The 11273-nt window shown below is 56.2% G+C and overlaps 1 protein-coding gene across 1 annotated transcript; it reads right to left on the bottom strand.

Annotated features, from left to right (window-relative positions):
• Positions 1–1440: 1440 nt before the first annotated feature.
• Positions 1441–10517, bottom strand: MPO (myeloperoxidase). Its single transcript, XM_004434770.3, has 13 exons — positions 10433–10517; positions 10189–10282; positions 9692–9867; positions 9367–9490; positions 9135–9264; positions 8843–9049; positions 7690–8014; positions 6720–6880; positions 4772–5027; positions 4130–4300; positions 3122–3359; positions 2244–2458; positions 1441–1532 (listed from the first exon to the last, which is right to left on the bottom strand). The coding sequence occupies exons 1-12, from the start codon at positions 10506–10508 to the stop codon at positions 2251–2253; spliced, it is 2166 nt and encodes a 721-aa protein (XP_004434827.1). The 5' UTR covers positions 10509–10517; the 3' UTR covers positions 1441–1532; positions 2244–2250.
• Between the last annotated feature and the right edge of the window lie 756 nt (positions 10518–11273).

Here is an 11273-nt window from a genome sequence, read left to right as displayed (position 1 = left end):
TAAGCGCTCAATAAACATCTGATGATTGACAAAAGATGCTGCCAGTGACACTGTTCCCTTCTGGAAGGCAGGCCTTGGAATCACTGCCAAATAAGTAACAATGTGCTTACAGTCCAGATGTGTCTAACCACTAAGATGTCATGTGCATGAGTCTGTGGGGTGAGAAGGCATGGTTCGGTGGGATTTCAAAGAGCTCTCAAAGAAAAGGAGGAGGCAAGGGGCTCCTGGGGAAACAAGCAGTGGCTGTGGAGTGGCAGGAGAGAGGGCTTGGGGTGGTGCCAAGGGATCAAACAGGGAGCAAGTCCAAGCCTGGATTCCCCTACAGCTCAAGTTCATGTCCCTTCCAGAAACCACTCTGGGAAACACCCTCTTCTTCTAGGGTAATCCTTGAAGCCTGTGAGGCCTCTGAAGGGGCAGCTCCAGAATATTCCTTGTGTGGCTGCCCAATACATATTCATGTGTTCTTCTTTTAAAACAACCCTCTGGGTAAGGTCAGCGCAGCCGGGGCCTCCAGGTCCCCTGACTGGTGGGGTGAGAGTGGGAGGCACTTAGCCTTCCTGTGGGAAGAGCCCAGGAGTCAGACCTGGGCTGCAGCCCTGGCTCTGGCACCCACTTATTCAAAGCCTGGATGAGTCCCTTCACTTCTCTGGCACGCCTCTCATCATCAATGAAATAGAGGTGAGTAGTATTTACCCTGCTATGGTGAGGTCCTACTGTTGCCTGGGGCTCCTATGGTACATTAGCCCCAGCATCCTGCACACCTTCAAGCTCCCAGCTGTGGGTGCCCCTCCCCACATATGGGAAGAAGGGAGGAAGGGGGAGGGAACCCACCAGTCAAATATCGGGATCAAGCTCCAGCCAAAATTAGGGAAATACCCTCCCTCCCTCCCTCAGCCCAGCCATCTGCTGTCCCTGCTCTGGGGACCTGGCCACATGAAGCCAGGAGTGAGAAGGAGTCTACTGCCTCAAAGGCCTCTGAACCACGGTGCCAGGCTGCAGGGATGCAGGATCCAGAGGACCTGTCAATCGGTGAGGGCCTACCTTCCCATCACACCTCTGCTCTTTCTCTCCTGCAGAACAGCGTTCTGACCCTGTTTTCCAGCACCTGGCACAGGCCTGACACAGAGTGAGCATGTAGCAAATACTTGCCAGAGCAAGGAATAAGCATAAGGGCTTGGTGCCCACAGCTCCTGTTCTCCGGGGTGGTGTGTGTGGAAGGTGAGGGAGGAGAGTCTGCTTGGTTTGGCCTGGTCCCTAGGTTTCTAAGAACTGACTGCCTTCCATGTATCGATCAGCCAAAGGAAGACTCCCCGCTGCCTTCACCCCCAGTTCAGAAAACACAGGACCCTGAGGCACAGACCACACTGGTTCAAGTTCAGAGCCCAGAGCAAGCCTCACGCCGAGGCTCCAGCCCCACTGCAGACACAGACAGAGTAAAGATCCCCAGCAGTGGTGCTTTATTATCGTGAATATCTGGTACAAACAAATAGTACAAAACGGCCCACGGTCCCAGTTCCTCTCCAGTCAGGCTCCTGTGAACAAGCAAGAGAACAAAGTAAGAAAGAGAAAGGGGAGCCACAGACTGAGCCTGGCTCCGCTGGGCCCATAAGTCAACCACCACGCACAGCCCAATTGCTAATGGCTGGTCGTCCAGGGGTCGCTGGTTCACCTCTGCTAACCAGGACACTGTCAAGGTACAAGCTCCACGTGGCAGAAACGGTGCCTGACATTCTCTGTATGTTTCCCATGCCTAGCACTGTGCCTGGCAGAGAGTAAGTGCTCAATAAACAAAGAACTAGAGTATGCAAAAGGGCCTTCTAAGGAGCCAAGACAGATGTTATTTACAAAGAAGAAACGCAGGCTCAGCGAGGTTGAGTAGTTTGTTCAAGGTCACCCAGCTGGGAAGCTGCAGAGCCAGGATTTGAACCCTCCTGAGCTTGTGTTCCTCAGCAATCCGCTTTGCTGCCTTCCATGTACTTAATACTCACATAAACAGCCACACACCGTCACATAAATGACACACATACACAGCACACAAAACACTACCCCTGTGCACAGACAACATACACATACGAAATGCAATTTATAAACATTGCACCCACACACGAATGAATGTCTAGTCATTCATTTTCTCAGCCGGCACCAGAACGGGGATGGGCTCACCTAGGGAAGGGAGATCTCTGTGGTTCCAAGTGGCCAGCCCCGGGGTGCCCAGCCTTCACCTCACCACTGCACCCCCTTACCCAGCCTCTAGTCCTTTTCCCTCCAGGAAGCCAGGTCCAACATGGGGAGTGTACTGCAGCTGACAAAGTCCCGAGGGAATGTGTTGGACATGAAGATATTGTTCTTGGACACGGTGGTGATGCCCGTGTTGTCGCAGATGATGCGGGGCAAGGAGATCTTGGCCAAGGCCTGCTTCTGCCGCGTGCTGAACACACCCTTGTTCTCCCACCAAAACCTGCATGGGAACACCCACGACATTGTCCTTGAGGCTGTTCTGGGCTGGGACGGCATCAACTGGCTTGAGCTGCTCCCTAGATGCAAGGGGACCACAGCAGACGCCCACTCTACAGCACAGGAGAACTCCAGGCCTCGGGCAGCCCAGGGGTTTTCAAACATCTGGACCCCCACTCACAGTGCAGAGTAAAGCATGGCTGCCCAGTTGCCCCCACCCCAGTGGCCTCTGGGACACCATTAATGCCGGACAGGAAGCTGGGCCCACACTCGCTCACAAAGTCCTGTGCCCTGGCCTGGGGCTGCATCCATAGGGGTGGAGAGAATCTTGGGGATGGTTTATAATTCGTCTACCCAGAGAGGGACACCTTCTTTTTCTGATTTTCCCAAAGGCACAATATAAGCTAGGTGAGAACGGGGTATGATAGATGTCAAGACCATGATGAAATGACACTAGGAGAAGCCGTGGGAAAGCAAGGATGGAACTGTTCAACAGTGAATGACAGCACCATTTTCTCTGTCTTCCTGCTTCACAACCAGGGGTCCCCAACAGGTTCAGAAGCCATTAAGGATGACCTTAAGGCTCCCTGGAACACACTGGAAAGTCACGGAACCCGAGGTTCCACAGCCACACAGCAGGCCTGGGCCACTCCGCCTGCCTCCTCACCGATCGCCATCACGGAGCTTCCTGAACTGGGTCCCGATGAGGCAGGCGAGGAGCTGGCCCACGCGGCCATTGCGCTCCAGGGGCTCGGCCACGCCGCCCATCCAGATGTCGATGTTGTCGGGCGTGCCGTACTGCTCCATCAGCTTCCTCGCCAGGTCCAGGTTTCTCAGCACTGTGCCCAGCTCGCCCACCGTGCGGGGCTGCGGGAGCCCACAGAAGCCCCTCCAGGCATTGTACCCTGCGTGGAGGGAGGGGAGGAATGGCTGTGTGTGGTCCCAGAAAACCCACTTTCCCAACACACCACGGCCATATACAGAGGTACAGAAGGGAGGGGAGGACACAGGACCCTTGGCTCAGGCCAAAGGGATAGTTGGGCCTCTCCAGGACCCTCTCTCTCTCCCTTGCCCTCCTACCCTAAGGCAAATCCCAAATTGCCATAAACTCCTGCCAGGTCCAAGAATAGGGACATCTCATTGTCCCTCTCTGAAGATATCAGATCTGTGAGGGGTGAAGTGTGTCTAGAAGGCTCAGCCACACCAGCTGTCCCATAATGCAGGCACAAGTTTGGGGGTTAGGCTGATCTGGGTTCAAATTCTAGCTCTGTCACTGACTCGGCTGGAGAACCTGGGCAGGTTCTGAGTCTCTCCAAGCCTCAGTTTCCTCATCAGTAAAATGGAAGTGATAATACTCTCTTCCCTTCAGAGTTCATGTAAAATGAAGCAAAATGAAATGATGAGGGAGACAGATTCTCAGACTGTGGGGGGTAGGGGGCTTGTTGTTATTATGATGATGCTCCAAGTCTGAGGGTTACAGCAATGCAAAGGAGGTCAGGAGGAGCTGGAAATAGACCAGGCGGGCCCAGGGAGAGGTAGGGGCCTGACCTCAGACCACTTCCCAAGAGCAAGGTGCTGGGGTAGGGGGAAGCCTTGGCAGCAGGGGGCACTGGAGAGGGCAGGGCCCTAGAGTGGGAGGTGGGGGTGGGGGCGGGGCACTCCTACAGGCCCTCACCTGGGAGGCCGTGGTCCCGGCTGCGCTGCATGTTCAGTGCAGGCAGGTCCAGCCCGATCCTCATGACCTGCTCAAACAACCGATCCCGGATCTCGTCCACCGCGATTTGGTTCTGGCGATTTAGCTTGGCAGGGGTGGCCATGAGGCCTCGGAGGAGGGGATCAATGCCACCTGGGGGCAAGAGGAGCAAGACTGAGGGAAGTATCTGGCTCAGTATCAGAGCTCAGATTGGAGTCAGGGACAAGTCCAAGGTGGAGTTGGGGGGATTGCAGAAGAAGGCTGGGCACATGCAGCTCCTGGTACCAAGGTGGCCCTATGAGCAGGTCCTCACCAGCACATCGAGGTCTCAGGGGATCATGCCATTCATACATGCAAGGTTGGGGTGCACCCAGACCCTGGCCTCCTGGGTCACTGAGAGTCACAACACACGGGAAAGAGCCAGTTTCCTACGAGCCATCTCCACCCCATCTTTTATTATTAGACGTGGAAGAAGAGTCAGGTGAACTGAGGCTGGAAAGCCAGATCAGATCCCCAAGGATGAAAGGAAAGAGGATTTCTCCCACTCTAGCTCCCTGCGGCCAAGCCCATCCCACCCCACCCTCAGCTGCCAGCCCACTCTCTCCCGGCCTAGGTCCTGCTCACCTTCCAGCACCACCCGCCAGGTGGCAAAAAAGGCCCTGCTGAGCGGAACCCGGGGGTTGGGCTGCATGGGCTGGTACCGATTGTCCAGGCGGAACGTGAAGGGTTGGATGAGTGTGTGGCCATAGCGGAAGGCATTGGTGAAGACATTGGCGATACGAGGGTCCACCGAGTCATTGTAGGATTTGTACTTGGGCAGGTACTTCCTCGTGGCCTCTGGCCCCAGCACCAGGGGCAGGTAGTCCCGGTAAGTGATGATCTAAGGAAAAGTCACTCAGAGTGGTGTCTCCACTCACCCCTCCCTGCAGATTCTCCACCTGCTCCTGGCTTGGGGGATTCCTCCCTCGTCTATGGCCAGGGGTTTGCCTTCCACAGAACTGGATCTGGGTCTAATAGCGTGGCATCAAGTGGCATAAACAGGGCTCTACTGCTTGCTGACTGTTTGACCTTGGGCCAGTCATTAACTTCTCTGAGCCCCAGTTCCTCAAATGTAAATTAAAGGTAATTATTCTGCCCTCTGCCTTAGAGGATTAAATAACAAAGGGCTTTGTTAGTCATTGCAATAGCTGCCTTGCCCTTGAGTTATTAACATGTCATTTCTCCTACTAACTTAAAGCTCCTTGAGGGCAAGGGTTGTATCTCATTTCTCTTGAAATTACTCAGTTCCCAACAAGTGCCTGGCTCACAATAGGGTTCAATATATGTTTGTGAAAGGAGGGGAGGCAAGAACGAAAAGAGCCACCCTACATGATTTCCCGCAGTGTAAAGAGAAGCTATGGAACAGTCTCACTCTAGATTCTAGACTTTGGAATTTCCTCTGAGGCTTAAATGAATCTCACTTAAATTCTTAGTGCAAATCCAAAACTCACCCTCAGCAACTGCAACTCTCTCCCCGTCCAGAGTCTAGGAGTATTAAAAAGGGGTACATGAGGGCCGGCCCCGTGGCTTAGTGGTTAAGTGCACAGGCTCCACTGCTGGCGGCCCGGGTTCAGATCCCGGGCGCACACCGACGCACCGCTTCTCCGGCCATGCTGAGGCCGCATCCCACATACAGCAACTAGAAGGATGTGCAACTATGACATACAACTATCTACTGGGGCTTTGGGGGAAAAAAATAAATAAATAAAATCTTTAAAAAAAGATAAAAAATAAATTTTAAAAAAAAGTGTACATGGGGCCAGCCCGGTGGCGCAAGCAGTTAAGTACGTGCGCTCCGCTGCAGCTGCCCGGGGTTCGCCGGTTTGGATCCTGGGCACACACCAACGCACCGCTTGTCAAGCCATGCTGTGGCGGCGACCCATATAAAGTAGAGGAAGGTGGGCACGGATGTTAGCTCAGGGCCAGTCTTCCTCAGCAAAAAAAAAGAAGAGGAGGATTGGCAGATGTTGGCTCAAGGCCGATCTCCCTCACAAAAAAAAAAAAAAAAGTGTACGTGTATTTGCGTGTGTGTGTTTGTGTTTATATCTTGGGGAGAGGATGGGGGTGCTGGAGCATCAAAAGCTGGGAGAGAAAACCAGGAACATTGCCCAGGGATAAATAGGGATAAGGAGATCGAGTGAGCTATGATGGAGCCAAAAAGAGGTGAGTGGGTAAAAGAGCCAAGAGTGATGATGAGATGAAGGAAAGGAGAGGCAGTTACTGAACAGCTGCTATGCACCAGGCACTTTAGACCCACCCGTTTAACCCTCCCAATACCAGTCCTGATGGACACGACAGAAGAAGGGAGCAAGCCTGAGAAGGAGGGGATAGAGGCAAGTAACCCTTGTCAGGCACTTAGTATCTGCCAGGTGTTTTCATCTACGTCCTTTAATCCTTACAGCATTGTGGATGAAGAAACTGAGGCTCGTGAGGGTTAATTTGCCCAAGCTCACACAGCTAGGATGTGGCAAATGCACATTTGGATCCCAAGTCTGCCTGACCCCCAGCGTCACTGACGCTCAGGACTGCCTACCTGAACCATGGCTCCCACAATCTTTCGGGCTTCCTGGTAGAGCCTGTCTCCATTCCAACAGGGGTTCAGGCGCTTTAGCTGTGTGGCTAGCCGGTTGTGCTCCCGCACAAGGAGTGTGTGCAGGGAGGTGAGCCCGGGCATCTCACTCGCGCGGGTGTCCCCTTGGGGAAGCATAAGCTACTGTCATTCCTAAGACCTTCATCCCAGAAGGGACTTGCTCTATTGAAACTCCTTCCCCAGCCAAGGCCTGAAATGCCTCCTACCCGTAACTCCTCTCTACCCATCTTTCCATGCCACGCTCAGTTTACACTTCCTCTAGGAGGCCTGCCTTGATGCCCTAGTCCACCATAATAGCTTCTTCCTCTGTTTAGGGGCACTGCTGGTTGGAGATGCTCATTTGATAGGCATCAGCTCTGACACATGACTTGCTACCTTCCCATACCTGAGACTGGGACTCCTTGAGGACAAGGACCATGGCTTGTGCCTTGTTGTATCTGACCCTCCCACCCAACACACACATAGACATATGGGGTTAATTAACTTGAATTTAAATGAAAATAGCCACACGTGGCTAGTGGCTACTGTATTGGATAATGCATTTCTAGAGGGTGGGGCTGCCACGCTGCTCTCTGTCCCTTTAGTTCCCCGGCCCTGAGGAACTCAACTCTCCTCTCTGCCAGAGTCCAGAGGGAAAGAGAAAGACAGAGTAAGGGATGGACAGATGGACAGAGGCTCCTTGGCCATCCCTGAGTCTGCTTCTTAGGTTGGGGTTTTTGTTTTTTGTTGGTTTTGGTTTTTTTGCCTTTCTGGCTCCATCCAACTCGTCACCAAGGCAACTGGATTAACATCACGAAGTTGGCGAGGACAGAGTCTCTCTAAATGCAAACCCACAAGCTGCTCACAAACAGGCCCACTGTGGCTCCCGCAGGGAGCACCCCTGCACCATCCCGGGTCCCCCGGCAGGGCTGACCTGCCAGGAAGCAGGGGATGCGCGCGGAGAGGTTGGTGAGGAGACAGGGATCGGGATCGTCGTGCAGGGTGTCGAAGGGCAGCAGGGCCCGGCCATTGTCACGGAATTGGGTGTTGACGGCCAGCAGCCCCAGCTGGTTGGTCAGGTTGCGCAGCTTCGTGGCCACGGCGTCCTCGCTGCCATACACCATGCTGGCGTCCACGAAGGAGGTGAGCACGTTGATCTGGTTGCGGATGGTGATGTTGCTCTCCGTGCAGGCAGGGCTTGAGCGGAAGAAGGGGATGCAGTCCTGTTGGTTCCTGATGCGGGGGTCATTGGGCGGGATCTGCGGCACAGAGAGAGACCGGGCCGGCTCACCGAGGGTGGCGACAGCGGGCAGGAGTGGCTCTCCCCCTGTCCACCCTCCTGAAGACCTTGATCGCCCCTCAGAAGAAGCCTGGAGTCCAGGACCGGAGAGGGAGACCCAGACACCAAAATAGGGGTTCCTCAGGACTTCTGGCCCCCTCAGCCTGCAGAGATGCCTCTCAAGGCCCACAAGGGATCACTGCCTGAGTTTGCACCAGCAGAGCGCCTCTGAGCTTCAGGGGTGACGACTAGAATGCTAGACTGGGGAATATGGGGCCCCCTGGAGGTGACCTGCCAGTCTGCTGACCCCTCCCCCAGAACTCTTTTCTCTCTTTCTGGCTCTCCATTGTGTCTGCTCCTCCCCCCTGTTCTCCGGATGTGGTCTCCGCACTCTGAGTCCGCCTCCTCTTCCCTGTCCCTTTCCTGCCCCCTGTCTTTCTCTGTCTCTTTCTCTCCCTCTCTCCCGGATTCTCCTTCTTTTCCCTCCTCCTCTCCCTACTTAGCATATGCCTCAACCAACTAGCCCACTCTCAGCCCTGCTCCTACCCCGCACCCCAGGCTCTGTGAAATGTGGGCTGGGGGAGGCGCTCCCTTGTGGGGAGGAAGGAGGACTGAGCACCGTGCACCTACACACACAGGTCTGAGGGACAGTGAGAAGGTCCTCAGCCCAGAGGAGGGTGGATGGGCCGGCAAGGCCAGCCTTACTCAGGAGCTGGGGAAGGAAACCTGGGCGCAGAGGGAGGTGGCCACTTCCAAGAACGATGTCCCCTCTCCCCACCCGGCAGGCAGCGAGGAAAGAAGGGAGCACCTTAAGCGGGAAGCAAGGCGGCTGCCGCAGGCAGCTGGTCTCGCAGTTGATGCCCGTGATGAAGGAGACCCGGGCAGCTGGCTCAGGGGTGAGTGTGAGGTCGTGGTCCAGCAGCTGGCCCCACTGCATGAACAGGAGCGAGCGCTCCTGGTCCGGGGTCAGCTGCTCCGTGGGGAAGCGCACGATGGCGTTGGAGACGGCGCGAGCCTGCGAGACACTCAGTGTCAGGGGCCGCCGCGGGCCCCGCGCGGCATCGGGCCGGGCCTTGTCCCCGCTGTCGGCCAGTGCTCACCAGGGGCACCGGGAAGCCGCCGCGCTTGACCCCGGGCGTCCAGCCGAAGGGCAGCGAGAAGCCGTCCTCGTACTCTGCCGGCAGCCAGCGCACAAAGGCGCGGTTGGAGGCCCCCAGCGTGGGGCTGCGTCTGCAGGGGGAGGACAGGGAGCTGACGCCAGGCGGCGCCGCGGGCGGACCCGGGACGCTGCCCTCAGCCGCCCGCCGAGGGGCCGCCCCCAACAGGCCGCACCTGTTGTTGCACTGCCCGGTGATGGTGCGGTACTTGTCGTTCCTCGGGCACCTCACCCCCACATCCCGGTAGGCGCACCCGCTCGATTTGGACAGCAGATTCAGCTGGGCCGGCGTCAGCACGTCTGCAGGGGCGGGGAAAGAGGGGCGTGAGAGCTGAGACCCCATTTCCCATCCTAGGCTGGGGAGCCTTGGTTGGGGGAGCAGTCTGAGGATGTAGAGGGGAGGCTCTGATGCCCTTAAGACTCCCCCCGAGGAGGAGTTGGGGCGATCGTTGGGAGGGTCACTAGTGGAGCCGGGGGCTGGGGTTTTGGGGGCCAAAGTACCAGTGACATTGAAGGGCCCTGACCACAAGGACCGCAGCTTCCTCTCCAGCAGGCCTAGGGCCACGTGCAGATAGTCAGCAGCCCTCACAGCTGTCCTGGTGCCTGCCACGGGCTGCTTGAAGTAGGACAGGAGTTCCATGGGGCTGGCGGAGCCACTGCGAAGCTGCTGCTTGATGCTGTTTGGAGAAGAGTGAGGGCCAGGGAAGACAGGCAGAGACACTCAGCAGAGCCCCAGCCCAGGAGATGAACATGCAGGACAGTGTAGACAGACCCACAGACAGGAAGGTTTCTCTTTATAAACGGGGTATGGACCTGGGTGTCCAGACAGATGCAAAGCCATGAGAGGGATGGTTTCGAAGATATTCTCACACCCAAAGACACAAAGACCACAGACAGACAGAGCACCCCACCCCCACCCGCAAACTCCCCACGCCTGTTCCTTTTCTGAAAGGCCTGGGGCAGCCTTGCCCAGAGCGAGGCCGTGCCCAGCGCCTCACCTTTCCCGCCGCTCCTTGTAGGCCTTGTCCACTAGCCGCTTGGCCTCCTCCATGCAAGTCAGCACTAGGGAGGTGTCCACCTCCCCCAGGACAGCTGCCCACAACAGGGGTCACAAGGTGAGGGATGAGCCCAAAGCCCCCGATCAGGCCCCAGAGCAAGAGTGGCTTGCACAGAGGAAATGAATCCCTGGGACTCAGAACCACCCCCAGCCCACCACCTTTTCCCTTCTTTCTGAACTGTTACCTGGAGTGGCACCCTCAGAGGGCTGGGGCGTGGCCAGAATGGCCAGGAGCCCTGCTAGGGCCAGGACCAGCTTCATCTCTGCAACAAGACCCCAAGTCCAGTAAATGCCCAAAGCTCACACGGCATTTGGGAGAAGAAAGCTCCACCATCCCTCTCCTCCCAGGCCCCTCACTCCCATCTTCATACCCCAGTCCCACCTCAATGGGCCCTGCCTACAGATGGAATCCAGGCCTCCTTGAGGCAGGGGTCCACAACGCCCCTTCTTTGCTAGCTTCAGTCACTCAGCCCCCCACGACACCACCTCTGAAGTTCACCTAGCATTGGCAGCACCTCCTGGCTGGATCTAGGCTTTTATGTCCTCCAAGCTGGGGGAGGCGTGGGGCAGATGAGGCCCGCCCCTGGAGACTGAACTCTCTCTCCTCCCCCACTGGGGTTGGGGTGCACAGAGAGAGGTCCTTAATATGGGAGAGAGGGGCAGAAAAGGAGGGACCAGAACTGTCCCCAACCTTTGAACTTAGCACCCCCACCCCAGAGTTTCTCAGCTCTCATTGTGTGCCTAGATCAGTGCTGTCTCCAGGGGGTACAGGCAACTAACCCCCCTCCACGATTCTGGTTAAACTGAGTATCCAGGGCTCCTTTGAAAAGGACAAAAGTCAGAAACCAACACCCTAAGGAATTATGGAAAATGGAGTGACCCCAGACGAGGAGGGAGGGTAAAGGGGACACTTGGACTGATGATGATCCAATCAGCCTCAGGGGTCTATTCCCCACCCCCAACAGTAACCTAGCCCCTGCAACCAACCCTAGTGGGCAGCCCCCCATTCTTGGTGAGGGTTAAAGG

This window comes from Ceratotherium simum, chromosome 16 (genome assembly GCF_057802395.1).
Source record: "Ceratotherium simum simum isolate JZ-2026a chromosome 16, ASM5780239v1, whole genome shotgun sequence".
Taxonomy (NCBI): Eukaryota; Metazoa; Chordata; class Mammalia; order Perissodactyla; family Rhinocerotidae; genus Ceratotherium; species Ceratotherium simum.
This window is presented reverse-complemented; position numbering and strand designations above follow the sequence as displayed.

Coding starts and splice junctions, on each gene's coding strand:
- MPO (XM_004434770.3), bottom strand. CDS start 10,508: ATGAAGCTGGTCCTGGCCCTAGCAGGGCTCCTGGCCATTCTGGCCACG. Junction 9,868..10,188: donor TACAAGGAGCGGCGGGAAAG/GTGAGGCGCTGG, acceptor TTCTCCAAACAG/CATCAAGCAGCAGCTTCGCA. Junction 3,360..4,129: donor CCGGGACCACGGCCTCCCAG/GTGAGGGCCTGT, acceptor CCCTCCACGCAG/GGTACAATGCCTGGAGGGGC.